The sequence below is a fragment of the Podarcis muralis genome, chromosome 4 (assembly GCF_964188315.1).
Source record: "Podarcis muralis chromosome 4, rPodMur119.hap1.1, whole genome shotgun sequence".
Lineage (NCBI taxonomy): Eukaryota > Metazoa > Chordata > Lepidosauria > Squamata > Lacertidae > Podarcis > Podarcis muralis.
In genome coordinates, this window is record NC_135658.1 from 28370638 (window position 1) to 28396940 (window position 26303).

At 40.6% G+C, this 26303-nt stretch overlaps 1 protein-coding gene across 7 annotated transcripts in view; it reads left to right on the forward strand.

Moving 5' to 3' along the window:
* B3GLCT (beta 3-glucosyltransferase) overlaps window positions 1-26303 on the forward strand; it is an 88882-nt gene that overhangs the window by 43956 nt on the left and 18623 nt on the right. For all 7 annotated transcript variants that reach the window (XM_077927120.1, XM_077927118.1, XM_028726450.2 and 4 more), the window contains 7 exons: window positions 240-351; window positions 2660-2796; window positions 4098-4161; window positions 8442-8573; window positions 13126-13195; window positions 21174-21287; window positions 22257-22356. In XM_077927120.1, the coding sequence (XP_077783246.1) occupies window positions 240-351; window positions 2660-2796; window positions 4098-4161; window positions 8442-8573; window positions 13126-13195; window positions 21174-21287; window positions 22257-22356 (729 nt within the window). The remainder of the gene's footprint in view (window positions 1-239; window positions 352-2659; window positions 2797-4097; window positions 4162-8441; window positions 8574-13125; window positions 13196-21173; window positions 21288-22256; window positions 22357-26303) is intronic.

Here is a 26303-nt window from a genome sequence, read left to right on the forward strand (position 1 = left end):
CGCTGCTTTTTGTTGCCTGAGGTAGCCATCACTATATTGCTGATGAAAATCAATTCACATGACTCTTTAAATGTTCTTTATTTTTGCATTTAAGATACAAGGCATATATTATTAGCGTACTTACCTGGGAGTAAATCTCATTGAACTACTTTGGAGTAGATGTGTCTAGGGTCACACTGTTAAGTCTTTCCCAGTCTTCTCAATAATCTCATCTCAATAATCTAATCTTCTTTTGTCAGTTTTTCTGTTACATACAGCAGAAATTCTTCATGGTTTTTCTTCTGTGAAGAAGATACAAGAATACATCTTGTAAAGCTACTGAAAATACTTGAAGGCTATGACAAGTCTAAGGTGAAGTTAAATTCATTGACTACTTGCATTTTGAGGTAAAAATGGGAAATTTAGATTACTAGCTTAGAAATAGAGATGTTGGTTAATTTGCTTTTATATAATGCTCTTAAGAATAAAGAAAGCTTTAATGAATAAAGAAATTCCCACTTCTGATAGGAGCACTTAATGACTAAAAGTTATACTGCAGTGGGAACTGAAGGTAATTGATGAACGTAGGTCAAAGAGACTACATTGCATTACACATTTTGGTACTGACATCCTAAGAATCTTATTCCTCTACTTATCACTGTGCTCAAGATCAAACCTTAGAGATGTCCAAGAACAAAACTACCCATGTACTGTGTTTGAATAGCAGTGATATTAGCAACCAGTTTTTTTTAAATAGAGGTATTCACAGTAAGTGGCCATCTAGAAAATTACATACTAGTAGCCTAAATCAAATTGGGGAAAATTGGTAGAAAGCATTATAAAGACCAAAACTTTTAAGCAGTATTGAACAAGCCTTGCTGAAGAATCAGTCCAGCTTTTACAAAGGTAAGATTGCCTAATCTAAATGTATAGAATGATTTAAATACATCATCAAGCCTCTAGATATGAATGAACCTTGAAATCGGTGGCAAAAAATTTGCTCCCTCTACTACACTTTACCACTCTTCTTGCATTCACAAAATATTGTGGTATTGTTTCTAAATGGTTTCCAGTGTGTGGCTAAGATCAGTGGCGTAGCGTGGGGGGGTGCAGGGGGGCCCGGCCGCACCGGGCGCAACATCTGGGGGTTAGGGTTAGGGGGCGCAAATCCACGGGTTAGGGGGTGCAAATTACTTGCCTTGCCCCAGGTGCTGACAACCCACGCTACGCCACTGGCTAAGATAAAGTAATTACCTCATTTGGTCATGGAAAGTTTCTTCCATTAATTGCAGCTAACAACTGTTCATTATATAAACAAGCAGCAGATTAGTGTACACTTACTCATGTTGCTTAGTTGACAAGTTGGTGAATAGAAATTTTAGTGTACGATTAAGATTCAGTATCTGTTCTAATGCCATGCATAGATGAAGACTTGTGATTTATTGGCTAATGACCTATCACTTCCTGGGCCAATGAATAAAACTTTTTACCACTGCTTGAGTGCCATGGGGAGGAAAGTTTGCATATAGACTAACCTTTTATTGATTCACTAAGGTAAATAGTACTGTCAGACATATCCTTGTGTGTGTGTGTGTTGCAACTGCGTCAGACCAACACAGCTACCTACCTGAATCTGTTCCACCTACAAATATAAAACAGCAAATGACATATATCAACAATGAGTGAAAGACCTCTAGTTATATGAGGAGTAGTTTGCCTATCAAAGTACTGTCTGCTGGTATATATTTATCAATTCACGTGGAAGCTGCATAACACTGATAGACAAAAGTGTCAGTGATGTATCATCAAAAAGGGCACGCAGCATTCCATATTGGGGATTTTTGAAGGAAATGAAAAGTTTATCTGGCCTTACGTTTGACCACACAGCTTTGTAAAAAGTATGCACCAGATACTCAACAGTGTCTCTAAAAAAATGAATATCATTAGGGACAAATGTAAGGTTCTACATTGAGGCAGGAATAATCAGCTGCACAAATATAAGATAGGGGACAGCCGGCTTGCAAAAATGATTTAGCGGGTCTTGGTAGACCACAAACGTAACATGAATCAATAGTGTGATGAAGCAGTAAAAAAAGTTATTGCTATTGTAGGCAGCATCTACAGTAGTGTCCAGGTCAAGGGAAGTAATAGTACTGCTCTATTCTACCTTGGTCAGACCATACCTGGAGTACTGTGTCCAGTTCTGGGCACCACAATTTAAGAAGGCTGTTGACAAGCTGGAACGCGTTCAGAGGAGGGCAATCAGGGTGATCAAGGGTCTGGAAACCAAGCCTTATGAGGAATGGTTGAGGGTATGTACAGCCTGGAAAAGAGGAGACCAAGAGGAGGTATGATAGCTATCTTCAAATATCTAAAAGTCTGTCACATGGAAGATGGAACAAGCTTGTTTTTTCCTGACCTGAACCAACAGATATAAGCTACAAGAAAGGAGATTCCAATTAAACATCAGGAAGAACTTTCTGATGGTGAGAGCTGTTCGATAGTGGAACAGACTCAGAAGGTGGGGGGCTTTCCTTTGTTTCAGGTTTTTAAGCAGAGGTTGGATGACCATCTGTCATGGATACTTTTATTGAGATTTCTGCATTGCAGGTGTTTGGACTAGACCCTTGGGGTCCCTTCCAACTCTACAGTTCTATGATTCTATTATTTTCTCCCACAGGAATATTTTTTAGGAAAAGCGTTACATGATGATGAATCTACAATTATTCACCATTATGCATTTGCAGAAAACCCTACAATTTTTAAATTTCCAGATTTTGCTGCTGGCTGGGCACTTAGTATTCCACTTGTCAAGAAGTAAGAATTCAGTTTTGTGATCTTTCTAAATTTGTTTACTAAATGGTTGGTGTTTGTAAAATGCTCTGGAGAAGTAAAATATTTATGTTAAACATTAAATGCCACTGTGTTTACATGTATATAAATTGAGATTAGACTCTTTGATCACAAATGAGCTTTTATCCAATGTTAAGTAACTGTAAACACTCTGTTCCCTTTTACTGCATGCACTATCTCACAAGGGTATTATAAAGCACATTAATAAGCAATTACTTCTTCATAAATGTACATGTTGGGAAATAGGTATTTGCATTTAACTTTGTTTTATTAGCACATGGGCAAAATTAAATGCTAGCCAAGTATCTTCTAGGGTTTCTTAGTAAAATACCTGGGCAAAAGTGGAGAATATTTAAATGCTACAGATGGGGAACATAAGAAAGCAAGAAATAATTGGCTGAACTGTGGATCTTTTTTGTACGTCTGGAAGCAAGTTGCCACATGACTTATGCTCTTTTTGCTGCAACAGACTAAAAATCTACTCCTTTTGAAACTAGAAGCAAAAATATTTCTTATGGAACTATTTTTAAAATCTCAAAGACTAATATTCATGTTTAGTTGTGGAGAATTTGACAGTGTGAAAATCCTGAATAATGAGCCTTTCTATTACCTAAGCATATGCTTCCATTTAAAAAATAGAACATAGCAGTATGTCCTTGACTGAAGTGGCTGATCCACAGGCCATAGCCAACCCCCAGCAGTTTCCCCCCCCCCCCCCGACACCTGCCAATTTTTAATATTTTTTAAAACTTACTATTTCTTTATTCCTTCTACTGACCATCATTCTTGGTTGTGCCAACACAGTCCACAGGTCTAGGTGAAAATTTAAAGCCACCTCTGTCTTAGGTATTCAGAATTTATTTTTTCGGTTCACGTGGCAATTGCCTCTAGACATGTAAGCATGTGGCAGAACCTCTTCCCAGTGCAGAAATATTCTTGAAAGAGCACTGCAGCTGCCTCTGCTAGCTCTCTATATCTGGGAGCTGGGATAGGATGGTACGTATAAAGGCAGTAAAAGGAGGAAGGAAATACATGAAGCAAGGAAAGTGAAAAGTGGAGAAAAGTGGATTGGCATTGAAGTGTACAGTACATGTACATTGTGCATTGTCTTTTAGGATGTTATGTATTCATGCTTCTAGGTAATGGCATGATCGCTGAAAGCTTCTAGTTTGTATGTATCCGATTTGTATATGATGTGTGTGTGTGTGTGTGTATGATGTATAAAAACAACTCATTTTATTTTTATTATGTATTTTACTGCACAGGCTTGCAAAGAGGCTGAAGAATGAACCTTTGAAGTCAGATTTTACAATAGATTTAAAATACGAGGTAAGACTCTGAAAAATTTGCTTTTGCTGTTAGCTATCCTGGGTCCATATGATAGGAGGAGGGAAATGATACAAGTGTTTACAGTGGTGCCTCGCAAGACGAACGCCTCGCAAAATGAAAAACTCGCAAGACGAAAAAGTTTTCCGTTTTTGAGTCGTTCCGCAAGACGAATTTCCCTATGGGCTTGCTTCGCCCTCCTGTCCCCGGAGCTTGCGGGGCGGGAGGTGGGGAGAAGGGCTTTTCTTCCCACCGCCAGCCTTCAGAAGAGGTCGGGGGACAGACTGTCCCCGGACCTGGTCTGAAGGCGGTTTCCATAGGAACACATTGATTGATTTTCAATGCATTCCTATGGGAAACCGTGCTTCACAAGACGAAAAACTTGCAAGAAGAAAAAATTTGCGGAACGAATTAATTTCGTCTTGCGAGGCACCACTGTATTTCCTTCCTTTGTTCATTATATGGAATAGTGAAGACCAATATGTAGTGAACTTATTCTCTGAGTGCCAATCCTTATGTATCCAAAACACCACTACTCATACATAGCAGGCTCAGGGAGAATCCAAAATATTTTGGGGTGATGGGGATTTAAAGAGGTAAAAAATAGCAGCATCCCCAGAACAGCTCACCGACAGCTGAGCATGTTTTAGCGCCCACAGAATGCATATTGACTGTTGGGAGAAGAAAAATGGGGTGGGGGTGGTAATGGATGGAACGGAGTATACTGAAAATGGGCATGGTTGTCTAGCTGGAACTCTGAATATGAGCACTCCATGTTGCAACATTTTCTTTCAGGCTCCACATAGTATTATTTTAGCCTATGCAGGTAATAGGGGACAGGATTCAAAAAGCTACTCATGCAAGGAGCTTGTGCAAACACAGTGACTTTTTACTTCTTTGTTTTTGAACAGCTAGTTCCTCCATATCACACACCATTTTTAAAACTCCATGCAGTTTCCAAGGCAGTTTACCATGCTGCTTATGCCTGGCTGGCAAAAACAACTCCAAAGCAACCATGGACGCATGGAACTAGACTAGTTGTATGTATCCTAGCTTGTATTTTGCTCTCCTTGAAATCTGTGTGACATACATGGTAAGATACATGTACACAAACATGTACAGAAGCATTATAAACCTTGGGAATATCCCAGTCCACAGCAAAAGTAGAATACTAATTGACATGAATCCAGCTGTGTTAGTTGTCACCCAACAAAGCTGATGTAGTCTGCAATCTGTATTCCAGCCGAAATCCATTTTGCTAATGTCCAGAAGAGAATCTAATGTCATGTATGCCAAACTTTCCCACTAACTCATGCAATATTGCAGAAACCGTCTTCCACAGTTGTCTGAAAAATAATTGCTGGTAGCAGGGGAAAGGTTCATAAATACTGTATATTCCACATGTTCTCTCCTCTGCAAGATGCCAGTCACTAGCCCATTTTGGTGCAATGCCTTATTCATGAGCTTTTCAAAGGTGATCCCATATCATCATATCAACAATACAGTGTGGTATCATACAGTACAACCCTTTTAAAAATAGCACATTACATCTTTCATCTATTAGCAAAAGGTATAATGAGTTGCAATAGCACTCTTCGTAGGCTAGCAAACTAATTCAGACCTTTTCAAGAGCTCTGGTGCATGCATGGACAGGACAAAAAGGCTTCTACATTCACCTGAGTGCTGGGGATGCACCTGGGAAATGGTTTCAATTCTTCAGGTTTTATTTTTAACCCATCCAGGACTTGCCTTCACTACACTGATTCAAATCCAGTCGTGCACCAAAACAGAAAGGACAGGAAAGACTTGTTCAATAACATGGGTAGCACAGTTGTTAAAGCAGAAGTTCTTATTTGATAGCTGTTCACTGCAAGATGTCCTGATTAAAAAGAAAGAAAAGAAAAAAGATTAAATATGGGACATTTTTATCTCTCTCCCTCAAAACACAGGACATGAATTCTGCCTAACCACAGTTAGCACAGATGTGCTGGATGTTAAGAAGTGAAAATTTCATCTCTAGTAGCCTCAGATTGCAGGAGGGGCTTATCTGTCCTATTAGCCAGGAATATATGTCTGAAAATGGAGCAACACATATATGTGTAGGTCTTCCTTCTTCACTTGATTTAATAATGTTCAGATTGGGGACAAGGGCATTTCTAGAGGCAGCTGGGAATCTACGCTTGTAGAATTGCAAGCTACATTTAATAGTAATGCGATATATATTTAAAGGTTAGCATTCTTTTTCCTTTTCCTGTGACAATTTATAGTAACACTAGGCATTATTGAAAGTGAAGGGAGTTGTGATCTGCTCCTGTGCACTCAAAAGCATCTGATGCCTTGGGTCATTATTTCATTCCTGTTCCTTTCAACCACATTCAGTATGCTGCTGTGCCTTTCCAGATGGAATATAATTCATTTTTACTATATTCTTTTACAGCTCTTCTTTTGGGTGTATTAATTCTTCCTTTTAAGGATACATGCTGAGCCTATTGTGGATTTTTTTTACAATTAATCTTTCCAGGGTTCCTTCCCCCCCTACCCAGTATGAATCATAAGATGTCCTATTCCCATTGCTTTCTAACTTTTAACAAGCCATGAGCGTCATGAGTTCTTTGCTCGTTACTGTTAAAGACTGGAAATTATCTAGGTCTTAGGACGTCTGTGGGACAAAAGCACTTGATATAAAAATTACAAAGCAGTCAGCTCAGTCCTTAAAAATTTCCACCGGTGCAAAAGAAGATTGCACACCTATTTATCTTATGAAGTTCTCTGTGTTACATTGCCACATTGTGAAGTAGTATCACGAAAGCACACGAATGCAGTGGTCAAAATACACATAGTTTTAAAATGTGTCTCTTACAAATGTCTTTTTCTATTTGATTGATTTCCCACAAATTCACGGACTTATTATTGTTCAAATGTTAGAAGTAGCTGCAGGGAAGAATGCGTGTCTGCACAGCTGTGAACATTTGCCAACCTTCCCAGACATCTGTTCTTGTCAGTCTTAACTAAACTTATTTTCAGTTTGTGTTTTCCTCTTCTCAAGCTGGGAATAAACAATAGTCGCTGAACATATGTGATGTCTCATGAGATGGCAGATACATTGGTTAGATGTAGGGATCTGTGAAAAGATTAGTGATGCAGGTGAATTTGCAGTTTGAATTAGAAACTCCCCCAATTTGAAAAGCCTCGCTGTGCTTTGAGCTGAGCTGGACACCTGTAAATGACGGTCCAGTTCAAAATTGAATTTGCTCCTGCCCCAGCACTAGCCATTAGGGTTGGATGCGATATTGTCCAAAACGGGTTTGAAGTCCATATTGTGATAACTGGTTTCATAATTTTTGACCTGGCAATATATCATGAATCATTGTGTATGTGTTATGCAAAAATCACAATGTGGGAAAAGCCATGAAGCAAGATATTGCCCATCCCTACTAACCATCCCTCCATCTCTAACCAAAATTTGTACTTTCTCTGAGAAGAGAACTGTTAGGGTCCTCTCTGGAACAGAGTTTGAGAGTTGTCAGGCGAGAATGGAGACAGGCAAAGCCTCATTGCACAAATAGAACTTTACTAATAGAGTGTTGGATACATCACTCTGTCTCTAGCAAGCCCTCTCCAAGTGCCTGTTAGCCCTTATTAGATGCATAGGAAGGCTCCTAGCACAGTGCAGTCTGCACTGAATAGCAGCACCTCTCCAGTGTTATTTATCAAAATTTATTTGAAAATAAATAAATATATCTCATAAAATATAACAAGGCAGCTTACAACATATAAAATGCAATAAAATCATCCTATAGATATCTATAAAACATAATTAAAAACATCAGTAGATGCTGGAAATCTTTCCTAGTTCTTCCTGGAGATGTCAGGTATTAAACCTGAGGCCATCTGCATGCAAAGCATGTGCTCTAACAGTGAGCTATAGCCCTTATTCTTCTTAAAGAGACCTTTTTTTGCTTGGGATAGGAATGGAGCCACGATGAATAAATCTAGGGTGATTGAAAGGAGAGGTTCCTGGCGCTTGACATGATATATCTGTGGTTTTATTGGGAGGAGAGCTAGTAGTTTATCAGTAGTATACTACTGTACACCTGCACACATAATTATTCACATAAGCTCTGGTTTAAAACTTCAAAACTCTTTTACACCACGCGATAATATATCTTAGTGTAGTTCTCCCATCTTTTTTCTAACTTATTATACTGAAATCCATATGCATTGAATTTTAATAGAATGAATATATTTCAGCATTAATTATACTTTTTTGTGTATTTTGAAAGATTGCGCTTTATATCTGGGAGAAAGGCAGTGGACCACATCTCACCCCAGTCCCTGAGTTCTGTACAGAAGACTTTGACTCTCCTAATGCTGCTCACTGTGCCACTACATTTGCTAATTTCCTCCCACTTTGTGTAAGTATTTTCAGACTGTCTTTTTCCTGTAAAAAGATGTAAAGAGAGCCTATTCTAATCCACCTTTAACTGTTCTTATGAATTCTTTAAAATTTCTCAAGGTTGAGGACTTTGCAAGATACTTTAGATGCAAGTAGTACAAACAGAAGTTTGTTCTTCTATTCCTCTTTGTCTTTCTGGTTATGTTTCCATTACTCAGACTTGGCCTGTTGTGGTTCACATTTTGTTAAATTGGTATGATCTTGGCTTGGGCTGGAAGTTTGCAAAAATAACTCTATTTTCTTTTCCCATTCCTGGCAGTGTTGTGATCTTGTTTATGTAACGAACATTGCTATTTACAGCACAGCTACTGTTATTGATCTATTTGCATATCCCTATGGGTAGTATAATTTGCCTGTCTAGGCATTTTATTTAATTCTTTTATTTTGAATCCTATACTGCCTTTCTGCCAAAGCATCCAAAGCAGCTACAATTTTAAAATACTAAAACAAATGCATCATGTAAACGAAGAGTAACAAAGTCCTCTCGGGCCAACTGGGAGCTGTTGGTGCAAGAGTTTACTTCCCTCGGCTCCCACTCTTCTACCTTTCCCGAGAGCACACAGATTTCAGCAAGGCATTTGACAAGGTGCCCCATGATATTCTTGTAAAGAAGCTGGTAAAATGCGGTCTTGACTATGCTACCACTCAGTGGATTTGTAACTGGCTGACTGACCGAACCCAAAGGGTGCTCATCAATGGTTCCTCTTCATCCTGGAGAAGAGTGACTAGTGGGGTGCCACAGGGTTCTGTCTTGGGCCCGGTCTTATTCAACATCTTTATCAACGACTTGGATGATGGACTCAAGGGCATCCTGATCAAATTTGCAGATGACACCAAACTGGGAGGGGTGGCTAACACCCCAGAGGACAGGATCACACTTCAAAACGACCTTGACAGATTAGAGAACTGGGCCAAAACAAACAAGATGAATTTTAACAGGGAGAAATGTAAAGTATTGCACTTGGGCAAAAAAAATGAGAGGCACAAATACAAGATGGGGGACACCTGGCTTGAGAGCAGTACATGTGAAAAGGATCTAGGAGTCTTGGTTGACCACAAACTTGACATGAGCCAACAGTGTGACGCGGCAGCTAAAAAAGCCAATGCAATTCTGGGCCTCATCAATAGGAGTATAGCATCTAGATCCAGGGAAGTAATAGTGCCACTGTATTCTGCTCTGGTCAGACCTCACCTGGAGTACTGTGTCCAGTTCTGGGCACCACAGTTCAAGAAGGACACTGACAAACTGGAACGTGTCCAGAGGAGGGCAACCAAAATGGTCAAAGGCCTGGAAACGATGCCTTATGAGGAACGGCTAAGGGAGCTGGGCATGTTTAGCCTGGAGAAGAGGAGGTTAAGGGGTGATATGATAGCCATGTTCAAATATATAAAAGGATGTCACATAGAGGAGGGAGAAAGGCTGTTTTCTGCTGCTCCAGAGAAGCGGACACGGAGCAATGGATCCAAACTACAAGAAAGAAGATTCCACCTAAACATTAGGAAGAACTTCCTGACAGTAAGAGCTGTTCGACAGTGGAATTTGCTGCCAAGGAGTGTGGTGGAGTCTCCTTCTTTGGAGGTCTTTAAGCAGAGGCTTGACAACCATATGTCAGGAGTGCTCTGATGGTGTTTCCTGCTTGGCAGGGGGTTGGACTCGATGGCCCTTGTGGTCTCTTCCAACTCTATGATTCTATGATTCTATGATTCTATGATTCTATCTCTCTTAAGGACCGCTACGCAAGGTAGGGAAGGAGCTGCCCCAACAATATAATATGGTATTGAGGTTGGGTGGCCATCTGTCATGGATGCTTTAGATGAAATAGCAGAAGGTTCGACTAGATAGCCCTTTGGATTCCTTCTGAGTCTATGAATATATATGTTTTTGAAAGAAGAAGCCCAAAGAAAGTAGGGTGATGTTGAGCGGGGCAGAGAGTTAGATGAATTTTAATATAACAACAAAACATTAAAAATCACATATTTTATAAAATAGTTTATTACAATACTAGTTGCTTGGATGGGGATGGGGTCAGAATTCCATATACAAACTCCAGAAGTCATGAAGCCTCTTTCTAAAAAAACTACACTAGCACTATATGTCTACTCTGCTCCTTATTTCTTCGTAGCGGAGAGAAAAAAATTTAAAACCGTATAATTTTATATTTGAGTGGGGCACATACAGGTACATGAACAACAAATGTGGCTGGCTGCCCTGGTACATCTAGTGTGAGTGGAGAGGGGAAATGAAAAAGTGTGTGCATACTGTATGTGGAGTCACAGGCAGAGTGAGATTTTTCAAACCAGGGGAAACATCTTAGGTCAGAAGATATAAGAAGCTAAAAGGGTGGGTACTTTGGACTGTTGAGAAGAGCTGGAGAAGATGGCTGGAAGCAGCAAACAGAAGGAGAAAGGGAAAGAAAGCTGGCTTCTGTAAAGGATTAGCTATTTTGGCCCATGATTTTCTGTTGTTTTGCTGTTATTTAATACTGAACTGGGAACGCGGGTGGCGCTGTGGGTAAAAGCCTCAGCGCCTAGGGCTTGCCGATCGAAAGGTCGGCGGTTCGAATCCCCGTGGCAGGGTGCGCTCCCGTTGCTCGGTCCCAGCGCCTGCCAACCTAGCAGTTCGAAAGCACCCCCGGGTGCAAGTAGATAAATAGGGACCGCTTACTAGCAGGAAGGTAAACAGCGTTCCGTGTGCTGCGCTGGCTCACCAGATGCGGCTTTGTCACGCTGGCCACGTGACCCGGAAGTGTCTTCAGACAGTGCTGGCCCCCGGCCTCTTGAGTGAGATGGGCGCACAACCCCAGAGTCTGGCAAGACTGGCCCGTACGGGCAGGGGTACCTTTACCTTTACCTTTAATACTGAACTGTTCACTGTTTGTTGTAAGGATTGCAAGAATGCAGTGTATGAGAAACTCTTTGAACAGTGGAAAGGGCTAAGTATTTATTATTTATTCACTGGCTGGCTTAAATTTCTTTCCCCTTCACTATTTATTGATTTATTTCCCACAAGCCTTTCAACCTCTGTGCCCTCAATTTCATTGTTCTCTAAGCAAGTCCATAGTCCTTTGGAAAATAGTTTGGTATGTGTGTGTTATTAACTCATAATCAAAGTCCATCCATTTTATTAAGCTCTAAAGAGAAAATGAAGACCAGTTCCATTTTTTTTATTGTCTTGATTTAAGGAAGGCAAATGCCAATTATTATTTCCTGTTCATTCTTTACCTACTGTGAGGCTGTTTTATTAAAGACTGTAAATGTGTGATGTCCTATGTTCATAGGACTGTGTGAAACTGAGCTAACAAGTGGACCATTAACAAAAATTTTGCAGGATGGCATTCTGCAGCATTTGTCAGTCAGCTATGCTTTCCTCCACAATGCTGCATTTTCCATTCCTCCCCCTTTGTCTTATTTTTTATTTCCCCCCAGCATTCTCTAGCCACTGAACACACTGTCCTCAATGAGCTGCTTTGGAAGGCCTCCCCCTCATTTAGGTTCCTTGCCTCCAAATATTTTTGAACTTCTGCAAACCATAGGGTTTCCCTGGGCTTACCGATACTGTCCCCTTATGCATGCGTAGTGCCATTGGCCATGTAAGCCCCAGCAGTCACCTCTCAAGATAAGAAATAGAGGAAATGATTATGACAATTTCCAGAGCGGTAGCCGTCTTAGTCTGTCACAGCAAAACCAATGAAATGTCTTCTGGCACTTTCTATCTGTTAGGTGCCACACAAACTCCTTGTTTTGGGATTAATTTTGTGTGTGTGTGTGCGTGCGTGCGCGTGCGCGCGTTGCTAAGGTCAAATTGATGTTAGGCCACATCCTTGGTAAGAACCTGACAACCAGCTTCTATCAATTGCTGCTGTGGACCCAGACCCCATAGAAGTACCACTAGAATTGTGCTGCTAGTTTCCTATGACCATTAAAAAGCCCTCTTGCCATGTGCCAAACATCTGCTGGAACTGCAGACATCCAGTTAGTACAGATGTTGGCTGATCAAAAGAAAAGGGCTAAGCCCCCACTGGGTTTCTTGAAATCCCTTGGGCTTGCCTTAAAGTAGCTGTTTTGACTCCACCAGTCATATGAATGATGGGATGACCCAGCCAAAGAAAAGTACGTCAAAATCACACCGATTTCCATGGGAAAGTTAATCACATGCTTATATCCCTCCTATTGAAATAGTGGGACTTTTCAATACCACCATGCATACCTTTGGGCTGTATTATGTCTTCAACCTTCACACCCCTACAGTTAAATATTTCCTTTTGTTCATTTGCTTTCCTTATGTGTTGCAGCCGACTTCAGTCAGAATTTCAATTAGAATTTTAGTGGATAATGCTGCTAGGCAACTTTGATAATTTTGAATTTTGAAAGTATATCTTTTTATGTTGCCTTAAACTGCTTTTTAATGTAGATTTTAGAGCTATATCTTGAGGGTCTCTTTACAACAGCTTGTTCAGTCAATATAAACCTGAATGTTGAAAAATGTAGTTGAGTTGACATTTTATTTTTAGGGAGATCCTGTGAAGAAAACAGATATCTTTGTTGCTGTAAAAACATGCAGGAAATTCCACGGAGACAGAAGTAAGTTCCATATTTAAGGATATCTTTATATAATTTCTGCAACTAATTTAAGCTAAATAAAATTTTGAATGCAGTATGGCCCCTTTTTGGTTTTGAATATTCATTTGTTGAAATTTTAATGTTGGAAATAACTTGTGGAGAGATTATGTGAAGTAGAGGGAAGTAAGTAAGAATATCATTTCCACTGAAAGTAATTAGTCGGTGAAGTTTTCAAAACTATGTTATAAATCACATATACTAGAATTATTTGTCTGGCTTCTAAAATGTGTTCCCATTGCTTTTCATGACCTATTTAGAATGTTTTATCTGAGCAACAATGAGGAAATGTTCACTTTTTAAGAATTTAGCATGTTTCTGAAGACATTTGGTCTTTGAATCTACCTTCAGATTGCTACCAGGAACTAACTGAATATAATGGGGAAAGCCTTTTTATTTCCTAGGCTTATTTTGAGGCTATTGGTACGAAAGTTGCAAAGCCTTCTTCAAACTTAAAAATACTAAACATATGTGTTAGAAGTATCGGTTGGTTACTCGAGAGCAATCAGGCAATATGCTTCAATAGTCTGTTTTAAAGGTTTCTTATTGATGATAAAAACCATTAGAATTCAGAGCGCCTCTATTCCATGTCTTGCTCAGTCACTGGCAGAATCTGAGAGTGGGCGGTCCTTAAACCTTCCCCAGCAGAGTAGTTTTTTGACGCCCAGTCTGCACCTCCCCTCTCAGCGCGGAAGCCTACTGCACAAGGAAGGCGTGGGTAACGGAGGACCTCTCTCCTCCCCGCTTTGCTCAGGCAAGGTGTCCTGGCACCGCCTCACCTCCGAGCCCTGCATCTCCTCTCCACTAGAGGCATGGCTGCCTTCCTCCGCTGAGGAAGTACTGCTTCCCACGATCTTTGGGGGCTCTCTGTAATCCATACAGCTTTTCCCCTCTCGCCCCTGCGCCAGTGGCAGTTCCCTGACAGTATGGTAATTTTAAAAGCAGCTACTAAGACTGGACAGAAGTTTTACATTTTATGTCTTCCATAAAAAACCCAAAGAATATTTACATCTGTGGTTCCATTCAGGTTCCTTGTAAATGTAAGACAGAGCAAAACCAAGTTGGTGACTATATCCCCAGAGTATTTCAAAGGCATATATATGTATCTGAATACACACCAGGGAAGCTTATTCTAAGCTCCAGCCTTTCCTAAGAAATCGGTTTCTTTTTCCCTGGCCCACAAAAAGTACTCTGTGCCTCTTGGGTATGATTTGACAGTAAATCCTGGGATAAAATTTGTCTTGCTATATTTATTCATTGCCTTCCAAACTGAAAGGGGGGATTCATATTTGGGTTAGCGTTTAGGGCTTTGTTCTAAACATTGTATTCAATTCAATTCAATGATCTTGAATGTGATAATTGGTCACATAGATACTGAAAGATATTGGATGTCATAAAGTCAGGCCACCTGCCCTGGTCTCTCCTAGTCAGAAAATGAGAACCTTGATTAATATATACCATAGTTGTCACAATATTCTTTTTCCCTTTACCCATTAGTCAGTGGGATATTCCATAAAGTATATTTTATTGCAGTGGGGAGTAGAGAATTTGTGACAAAAGCTGGAAGATATATTGGTTAAAACTGGGCGAAGCGTGACATGGAGTGAATGCATGGACTAAAAAGCCTTTAAATGTGTTGTCTGGTGGATGGTCTTGGTGTTTCTTTGAAATTCAATATTCCTTATTTGTGAATAGAGAGAGCCACAACCTTCAGCTATTCAACATTCAATAAGATGGTGGGAAGGCATTATCTTTTTATCCATTAGCTATTTTTATATCTTCTTAGCCACCTGTAGGGGATAGAGTTGCCTGAAAAGCAGGGGGGAAGTACATTTCAGACATTCTGCATCAATCTGTATGTGAAAGTGATGATGGTCTACAACTATAAAATAGAGATGTTTCATTTTTGAGATGCATTGAACATGTGACACTGAAAGAAAACCATAGGGGACCAGCATACCTAAAAAACAAACCTTGGAAAATTCACCATATTTTTTCCCCCTAATATACATTTGTACTTTATTGTCATCCTTCAAAAAAAAAAGGTAATAACAGGATTTCCCTAACAATTTCAGGGGAAGATATTTACTACTGACATTGTATTGCTAGCTGAATGATTTTTTCTTTCGCAATTACTGATGTAAGTTAATGTTGTTGGCCTCTGTCTGCCTCGAGAGGCAATGGACTGTGCCTGTGGGGTTGAAGTCAAACTGCTGGAGGATCACAGAGCCTGCTGTGGCTGCAGAGACTGGTAACTCATAACTGCTGCCTCCTGTATTGTTGCTGTGTTAGCTGCACTGAAGTGCATATGGAGGTCCTGGGCTGCCCAGACAACCAATCCCCTCCCCGCCCCCAGTCTCACCAATGTAATCCAAAGGAAAACAGAGCAATACATTTGGTACCTGCTTGGCTGCAGGAGTTTTCGGAAGGAGGTGTAAAGTCTCCATCCAACTATTCTAGAAAGTCCAGATTTGTGTAGGGTGTATTCCTAGGCCTTTTCTTCTATATGTTAGGATTCTTGCTTCATGTTTGCAGTCATGGGATTGTTGTCTATCACATGACGGTGTATGTTTTCATTCCACATAGTGGGAAGTGACGGAGACAGGATGTTTGTGTTACTGTGTTCTGGAAAGTGGGACTATTGTCCTTTGTTCTTTTTCTCTTTGCTGTGTGATGAGAAAGAGAAAGGAGCTAAGTCAGAATGCTCCGAGTGTATTATATGTAAATAAACATAGATTAGCCAAAATGCTGTGCTACTGAGTTCTGTTACACAAACTGCGAATACTCTGCTAATCCCTAAGTCTGCTGATGCTTCTTGGTATCAGTTGCTGTGATGTTCGGGCTGAAGAAAGCTTTAGAAGCTCCCGAACAATTGACCAGGAGGGAGAGAACATGCCAGTCGGGCATGTGTCTCTACCAGGGTCCTACACAAGAGTAGGACAATCCTAAAAGTATTCATATAGAGAAGTGTGTTATAGAACCAAGTTGTATAAACATTAAAGATTTCACTTTAGCAAGTGTTGGGATTGAAGAACAGCTTTGAACCAGATGGCATTTCTTATTGATGGCAGCTGCATAAATTTTTCCTTCATCACATTTGTCATGTATTTCATGCATCCTTTGGATGTCAAACAGTGACTAGTTTGGTAGGGTGTAAGGCAAACTAATCCAGCTGTGTCCCATTTTAAGGGAAATCAGCCTTCGGTGTTTTTCTCTGCCTTCAGTGATATTCTTACTTACATCCCTCTTCTTCATATAATCTCTCCACAAGTTATTTCCAACATTAAAATTTCAACAAATGAATATTCAAAACCAAAAAAGGGGCTATAGAGATGACAATAGATCTTCAGAAATCAAATTTTGAAGTTCTGTTGGCTCACAGAAGTTGTTCTGTGCACTCACTGATTTAGCTCAACGCAGCCCTTGGTAGTTTGGCCATGAATCCGTAGCCTGAATGTTTTTCACTGTGGTAGCTGGTACTCTTTCCTGAGCAATGAATTGCATGCACTCCAACATGTTTACCTTAGAATCCGGGACATGGCCCTGCTTCTGGATGAGTCACATGACCCATGTGAGATGAAGGAGCCTCAAAATGTGTGTTTTAGGCAAAACGTGTGGGGTCGCAACCTCATGCAATATCACAGCCCCATGTGTTTTGGGGCTCTGTGGTCATGCGTTTTTGGGAGCCGTGCTTAGAACATGGTGCCCCAAACCATAAAGATAAAGAATGCCACAATGGCCTAGTTCACGCATCATAGTAAACAATAGTGAATGATTTGCCATAAATGTTCCAAGCTAGGAGGTTCTGTTCCTCCCTGTTTGTGCTGGGGAGAAACCAACCACAATCCATAGCTTACTCTGTTTTGTCCAAACCAGGAACTGTGATTTGCTTCACTCCTAACAAATGACAATCTATAGCCAAGGGTTGTTCTTGACTTACAGGTCGCAGTTTGCAGAGGTGCCACCTTCTCAGCTTGACTGAAGGTGCCCAATGCGACCTCCTGATGTCATGTGACATCCTAAGGAGCCAGGGGGCGAAGCCAAATGCCTTCTGAACATTGAAGGGGTATGGCCCCTTCAAAGAAACACATTGGGGCCCCCTCAAAGGGCTTCATTCCCTAGGAGCTGGCTCCTATGGTAGTTCGTTAGAAGTGAAACAAATAGTAATCCCTTGTTTGATGTTTCCAGGGGTAATTTGCTTCCTCCCAGCACAAGCCAAAAGGCACGGGGCAAAGCAAAACTGGAGCAATTAACTCATGCACAGCAAGCCATGCTTTATATTTTACCATGGCATGCAAACAAGGCCACTAAACCCAGAATAAAACAGCAGTCCAGGGTAATAAAGGCAAGCCATAAAAGGTCATAGAAGCTGGGGTTTGTTTTTTGGTGTGTGTTTTTTTTAAAGACAGATAACCTGGCAGCTAAATGATAATATAATAATAGCACATAATGATAAATTATAATGTGTGTACAAGGCAAGCAGAGCCAGTGTGGTTACAATCACTGGAGTAGGACTGGGAAGGCCCAATTTCAAGTGGTGATCCAGTCATGAAGGTCACAGAGTGACTTTGGGCCAACTATTTCTCAGCCTATCTCAGAGATCAAATGTGAAGATAAATTTGGGGGTAGGTTAAAACCACGTACTCTCTTGGGAGGAAAGAGTGGGATATAAATATAAATAAATGAACAGACATTCCCAGGTTGCAGGTTCCAGAACCATGCAGTGGTGAATTAAATTTTACAACATCCACACAGCATTCTAGTTTGAGTGTAAAGAGCCATTCCTAGATGAAATTATACGAAAGCAGAAAAAAAATGAATAGCAGTCCTGAAAGTACTTGTATAAAATGTGTACTCAAGATGGATGATCTTCTAGAAGAAAAGTCTAAAAAATGTCCTTGCTAAATAGCTTTTGTTCCCTGGACTGCATGCAAGCAAATTTCCTGCTATCAAATTTGCTATGTTACCAAGTGGTATGCAAAATACATAGTCAACAAAAGCATAAAATCTAGCCAAAATCTGTAAATATAATCAAACTAATAGTGCAGTTTAATCTAGCTGCAATAAATTACCAAAACAACTTTTAAAAATTACAGTACTACTGCTTCATTAAAATACCATTGCAATCTTAAAACATCCCTAAACTTTATACATTTATAACTCCTAGTTGGTTAAACATATTAGTGGTTATTATTTAAACAAAATAAGAGACATCAACAAATTTGTTTACTTAAGGTTCTAATTTATGCTCATGTGTAATACTGAATCTGCTGTAGAAAAACCACCATTATGCTTTGGTACCTAGTCTTTGGCTCATTTGAGGCATTGCATCAAACAGTGGTTTCCACTAACCAATGTATTTAGAACTCGAGCAAAGTTTGAGCTTCCAAATATGCAGGTAAATTTAAATGTGCTTGTTTGCTTCTGTTTTCTGGGTGTTTTTTTTAAACTCGGGTCTTTGAATGTAGTAGCTCCAAGTTTGCTGAGAGAAGGCAACAGTTGCAACCGTGGTTAGCCTATTAATACAAAAAAATTGTAGCACAAACCAGAGTTTTCAGAATTACCGTATTTTTTGCACCATAACACTCACTTTTTTCCTCCTAGAAAGTAAGAGGAAATGTCTGTGCGTGTTATGGAGGAAATCCCTACGGGTGGCATGCCTACGGATTTTCCTCCTCTAAAAACTATGTGCGTGTTATGGTCGGGTGCGTGTTATAGAGCGAAAAATACGGTACTTTTTGAGTTTGCCTTTCTGGCCAGAGTTTACTTTTCTGGCTAATTGCAAACCATCTGTAGTCAATTCAGACATCATTCTAAACCATAGCTCAGTTTCTTTAATCATTGCCCATATTAATTCAGACAATCCTAAGTAATGTGATTGGGGAAAGTGGAAGGTTTTGTAACATTTTCAGAATTTTATTTTATTTAATTTATATCAGTTTATATACTGCCCTCTTATGCGGTGCAGCAATATAAGAACATAACTTAAGAAGGTTAAGTGTTCAACTAATTTTGTGGCTCATTTTAATGAAGCATTGTTTAATAACCTTTCTAAATGCTTACCAATAATCAAACTTTAAAGTTGCATGGGTTTAACTTTTGCATACAATTTGTCTTTTTGATGCAAGAAAATGAGCATCCTACAACTGGAGTTTGTAGAAAAATGTGTTCATGTTCTTGTGATTTTTTTAAAAAAATGGTGTTGATTAAAACAAGACAAAAAATAGACTCCTATGTTACAGCTAGCCAGCCAAAATGATAAAGGCAAGTTGAAAATGAAGCTATAGATTCACAGTCTTTCACTATCATGTAACACCTTGAGGACTGAGGAAAATACTTGAACTTTCCTCATAGTTTCCAGTGTTACCCAGTGGAGGGTAATCTTTCTCAGGAAAGTGAAAAATTAATGGATGCTAGCTTTCAAGAGCTTCTTTTGAAAAAGGAGCTCTTCTGGTAAGCCATTTTTCCTTTTTTAGCTGCTCAAAATTATATCCATACAACATGCCGGTTGGCCATTTATTTCTATGAAAATACAGGGTTTGGGGGTTTTTCTGCTGTATGTTTTGACACACCCTTGAATTTTGGTAGATGTATTGAATGACCAAGACTGAATTTGCCAGGAGCCTCCTTCCTTTTTTGTGAGGGAGAAATCGTTTGTGCCTGCTTAGGATTTTACATGGTACATACAGTGTATTTCATTGCTCAAGGAAAAACAGAATCTCTCCTCACCTCCAAGAAAAGCCTAGGTGAGTGGGCGGGAGACTGTGAGACATACTTATCCAACAGAAGGTGCTACACACACATAGTGGTTCCTAGGACAAGGGGGCAGAACAGGAAAAAAAGCTCAGCCCTGGTTGGTAACAAATCTGTCTCCAGTATGTTGGCAGGGAGGAGGGTAGGGCCATTCCCATCATCTAAACTTAAAACTAAACATATGGCTGGCTGCTGACAAAGCAGCCCATCTCTCTCTCCCTGCTTATCCTCTGATGGTCACTAGTACCGTATTTTTTGCCCTATAGGACGCACTTTTCCCCCTCCAAAAATGAAGGGGAAATGTGTGTGCGTCCTATGGGGCGAATGCAGGCTTTCGCTGAAGCCTGGAGAGCGAGAGGCGTAGGTGCGCACCGACCCCTCTCGCTCTCCAGGCTTCAGGAAGCTATCCGCAAGCCTCACACGTCCGGCGGGAGGCCCCGCCGGGCGCGCAAGGCTTGGGGCGGCAGCCTGCATCCCGAAGCAGGGGGTGAGCTGCGGAGCCCACCCCCTGCTTCGCGCCTGGGGGGGAAATATTTTTTTTCTTTATTCCCCCCCCCCAAAAAAACCTAGGTGCGTCCTATGGGGCGGTGCGTCCTATGGGGCGAAAAATACGGTAATTCAAAATGCATTACAGATTTCTTTGCCCGCAGGTGTCAACCAATGAAAGGGAACCTTGTGACACCATCACGTCATGAGGTGCATTTGGTATTCCTAGGTGTTTGGGGTAACAGAAATGGGGATGCTGCTTTCAGTAGCAGCCACATGTGCCGTAACATCTAATTTTGGCCTAAAAGGGCTGCCTCCAGTTACCCTATTACTTAATAACCTGGTTCAGATATACACGTCTCAGCATATTAAGCCCAGATATGAATCTTGTGCCTGCATGAGCCATCATTATGCCATCCTTTCCCTCCTCTCTTCTGAGATTGAAGGCTTTTTGGATTACTTAACCATAATTTCCTGTTATGTCTGTCTCACCACATCTGAACAGTTTAGTTAGCTTCATATCCTTCCCCCACCCCCCAAAAAACTGGTAACCATAGTGCACTGAGAAGGGAGGAGAGAAGATGGGTGAATATCAGTTGTTGGTAAGCTGAGAAACACCCTGACGTCCAATTTCAGTTTGCCATAAATTCAAATCTGTAAGCACTGTTTTGCCAGCGTGTCAGTATGCTTGTTTTCCCCCCAGTACCTATTGTAAAGCAGACCTGGGAAAAAGAGGCCGCTCTTATTGAATACTACAGTGATTATGCAGAAAGTTCAATACCCACTGTTGATTTAGGAGTGCCAAATACTGATAGAGGTAAGTTTTAACACGATGTGATATTATTTTGCATGAGTTATACAGTGTTTTCATAACAGAATTTGCACAAGATGATGAGCTGCCTAATTTATTTCCCATGAGGTGGCCTGTGAGTCTGCCAGTGAGATAAGGAGGCACAAAGACAAGACTCTTTTCGTGGGACTGATTACAGTGCGATTCATTTGGAGGCAGCACCAGCGAGTGCTCTACCAGTTTGGGAGTGCAGAGGGGGAAATTCCTCCTACTTTTGCTGCTGCTGCATACATTCATCATGAATCAGTGCGGTGTGAAAATAGCAGCCCTCCATTCTGTTCATCTGCCTGCCTTTGTGAAATCAGCATTCAGGACACCAGTTTCCTCCTTCTTCCCATACCTGTTTGCATGATTGCAAATTCTGCCTTCTGACTGAACAAGACTAAGGAGAAAGGTGGAAGGAGGCAGGTGCTTGAAAGAAAGAAGGAGAGAAATCAGCTGATAGGTGTAAAGAGGCTGAGAGAGGAAGAAGCCCAAGGACCAAGGAAAAAACAAATTTGGAAAGGATTGAGGAAAGAAAGGGAGACCTAAGAACCACCGTGATTTGAGTCTAGTTTTAGATGCCCCTTTGAAATTGCTGGATATCAAAAGTGAGCAAGAATGGTCAGCTTTGCATACACACCTACTCCATGGCATAGAGTCCTCCTGTGCCCACTCCCTGCATTCCTCAAGCCCTCCATGCCCACTGCTGAAGGGGCATGGTAAGGTGCAGCAGGCAAGAGTTTGACAGGCTGGGATGCCTCCAAATTATGTCATACTCTTTATTGCAGGAAATCCATATATTTATATATCTAAATGATGGGGATAAAGGTGCAACCCAGCCCTAATCTGAACACATGGCAAAGATTATTTTGAAGTGTTAAGAATGATTTTTATAATCATCACACTATATGTCTAATTATTGAATTCCTTTGCTTTTTTGTGTTTCGTGTCTAGGTCATTGTGGGAAGACTTTTGCCATTTTGGAAAGGTTTCTAAAGCACAGCCCTGCTGCAACACCTTGGTTAGTCATTGTGGATGATGACACTTTAATAAGGTATGCATTTCGGAATTAGATGAAGCTAAACCGTACGTTGCTTTACAAGTCAACTTGTTCAAAAGTCACTATTGCAGAGCTAACAGGCAGTGTGCAGTTTGCAAGTGAAACAAAAAGCATGAACATTTATGAGTCAATGCAATATTTTCCTGTCGTACAGGAAATCCAAGCAACGTAACAGTAAATTAAAAACATCTCTCAAAGGGTAGATTAAAAATACAATTGGATACATGAAATGCTCATTGTGGCAGAAAATTGGATTCGTGTCTTGCAGGATGGTAAATTGGCAACATTTTTCCATCGCTGGGATTTGTTACTCCAAATGAACTAGAAGTTATGACTGGGAGACAACAGCAGCAGTACAGGAAAATACCATATGTTTTAATTCCTGGTGTATTTTGAGTAAAACTCTTGTTCAAGTTGAACAGTTTTCCGAATTCTTTCGGTGTCCACAGCCAAAAAACATCTTTGTGTCTCTGAAGATAAGACAGCTGACCTGTTCAAAACTACTTTGCAAAAGGGTAACTTTTGCATAACATAGTGAATGGCAAGTTGTACAAGGAGAAGCCTCCATCTTCTGCTCCCTCTGCTCTGCCTCCCAGGCCCTTCTGGAAGATATGGGGATGTTCCTGAACAAGTTGGGGGGACCTTTTCCACTGTTGCAACTTTGGATCCAACTTGCAACTGTCTGTTCCCCACATAGTTGTGTTTTTTTTTTCCCTCCTTACATATTTTTGAAGCTTTGTTTATCCTGGGTGATCAGATTCTGTTACACTGAAATATTGAAATAAATAAAATAGTACTATCCTCAAAGATCAGGATTATAATATTAAAAATTGAGTCCAAGTTAAAAGATGAGAAGAAGAAGAAGAAGAAGAAGAAGAAGAAGAAGAAGAAGAAGAAGAGGAGGAGGAGGAGGAGGAGGAGGAGGAGGAGGAGTTTGGATTTGATATCCCGCCTTTCACTCCCCTTCAGGAGTCTCAAAGCGGCTAACATTCTCCTTTCCCTTCCTCCCCAACAACAAACACTCTGTGAGGTGAGTGGGGCTTTGAGACTTCAAAGAAGTGTGACTGGCCCAAGGTCACCCAGCAGCTGCATGTGGAGGAGCGGAGACACGAACCCGGTTCCCCAGATTACGAGACTACCGCTCTTAACCACTACACCACACTGGCTTAAAGCTAACAATGTACGACTGGCAGTTGAATTTTCTCATTAATTTAAGGGAAAGTACACCATTTACTGATTGCATGAGAGCAAAAAACACACAAATGGGTATACAGAAATAACCAATAGTGAGAAATAGAAACTCTGACATATGTTTAAAACTGAACAATTTTTTTTCATATTTGCTGAACTGAAGATTCAGTGTTGCAAGCAATAATTTTATCTTTTGCAAAGGAAGCACTGGCCTAGAAATGACAAATTGTAGCATGAAAAGGTATGCCTAATAGGCTGGTTTCTCCGATGCCTGCTAATTTAATCCACTTCCAATACAAGCTATTTTTATATAATCTACCACAATGTGTTATAGAAATGTCAACATATTATCCTATGTCTTTTCTGTACAAACCTCTAAAAAGTCATGCTCATTCTTACTGAGAAAAGATCACATCATCTTGCCTCTTTGATTTGTTTTATTTTCTTTGAGTAACTCTATCTCTTTGCACTTAGAGGCTATTACAAAAGAGTACTTCTTTCTTATCCTTGGAAATGGCATAGTAAGTAGAGCATGTGCTACACTTTAGCCGGCAACAGCCGCAATCGGGGAAGTTGTTCATGGAACTTTGAAGTGTCAGGCATAGCCCTATTGGCTTTAGCCCAAACGTAGCAGAGTTTTCCTGCACAGTGAAGAAGCTAGTTGCGGCAGTAATGACTAGTCAGCTAGACTCAGAAGAACTATTTACAGGATTTATTAAAAAAGGAAAAAATAAAACCAGCAGAGTTTCTGCATACAAATCAAAACAAAATAAATCCTCTCTTTCTCTCTCTCATAACCATACACAGCACTTCTACTCCTAACAACACCTCACCTCAAACTGAGCTAGCAATCCCTTGATAACAGAGCAGAGTGCTGGTCGTTAACCAATCAGAGTGAGTAGTTTCTAGGTCAAGCAGACCTGGGCTTTCTGCCAAGAGTAAATTGACACCACCTTGAGTTAATTGTGAGAAGCTAGAATCTGCAAGTTTCCCACGAGAACCAATTAACAGAAACTGAACACCCCCTCACAGATTCTGCTGAACAATTAACATCAAATACACCTATGTAGGAGATTATTTTTCCAGCAAACCTAAACCCTTGCACATTTGCTTGTTCTTTACCTTTGCCAATGGTTTAGTTAACACATCTGCTACATTTTCTTCACTTGATACATAAGTACAGGTGATTATATTGTCTTGTACACAGCAACGTACATTTTGGTATTTTACAGAGATATGTTTGGAACGCGATTTGAAACCCTCTGTTTTACTTAAGGTTATACAAGCTTGATTATCAATGTAAACTTGTACTGGTTCTCCACAATTTACATTTAAATCTGCTAACAAATGCTTGAAATAAATCACCTCGTTGCACAATTCACTCAATGCGGCATACTCTGATTCCGTTGATGACACACTTACAACGTCTTGCTTGCGTGACCGCCAGCTGATTAAAGCTCCACCGACCATTATGACTAGTCCTGTGACAGATTTTCTATCCGGCAAATTTCCCCAGTCACTATCACAGAAGCAACTCAACATTTCATCCTCTGAAGAATTTAATTGTAACATATAGCTAATTGTCTGTTTCAGATACCTCAGAACTTGTTTTACCCCTTTCCAGGCATTTAGTGTGGGTTTTGAGACCAATCTACTTAATATGCCTACTGCGTAGCTAATATCAGGTCTGGACCACTGTGCTATATACAATAAACTTCCAATTACAGAGTGATATACATCAGGATGCTCAAATTCAGGACTCTCATCTATATGAAGTGTTTTTATGAAACCTGGATCCATAGGCACCGCTGCCCCTTTGCAATCCTGCATTCTGTATGTAGTCAGTAGTTGTTTAACTTTGTTCTGCTGACTAATTAGGCAGCTGCCATCTTGGGCCCAGCACACTTCCAACCCTAGATATGTCCTAACCGGGCCTAAGTCTTTCACTTTGAACTTACTGGACAATTGTTTGGCAAACCTTTTAGTTTGTTTACCCACCTGCAGCCTACAATCTTTGCCCCCTCAGGCGCTGCTACTGGTGTAAAGACCTTGTGCTCATTCAGAGAGGACATCTCTTCCTCCATTGCCTGTTTCCAGAGCTCTGCCTCCTCTTTTGGTAACTTTAACACCTCCTGAAAACTCTTGGGTTCTGCACTTACACTAAACACATTTGCAGTATCTGGAGAAAAACGCACCGGAGGCACTCCTTTGTTTTGTCTTTTAGATCTTCTGGGAGAAAATTTTTCTTCTGACCCACTTTCCTCCTCAGAACTACGACCTCTCTTTTGTTGCTTAGCAACTGGTCTTTGGCTAACTCCACTTTCTTGAGAGCTCTTATCTGAACTTTCCTCCCCCTTGGACTCTGATTCTCTGTGTCTACCTTCAGAGTCATGAAGCTCCTGGGAAGGTTCAAACCAAACCTCAGTATTGGCATGTAGTCTCTCCCAGCCACTATGTTCACAAAAACTGGCATTCCTGGAGATCACAATGCCATTTGTCCCTTCAGCAAAGCGGAAACCTTTTCCCAGCTCCTGGTAACCCACAAACACTAACTGTTTGGTCTTAGGATCTCCCTTCTTCCTCATTTGTTTCGGAATTAATACCCAGGCTTTTGATCCAAACACATGCAAATGGTCAATTTTGGGTTTTTTCTGAAACAATTTAAAGTACGGGGTTGTACCTATTGTTTGATGAAAGAGCCTATTTTGGAGATAACACGCGGTGAGCATGCTCTCCCCCCAATAAGACAT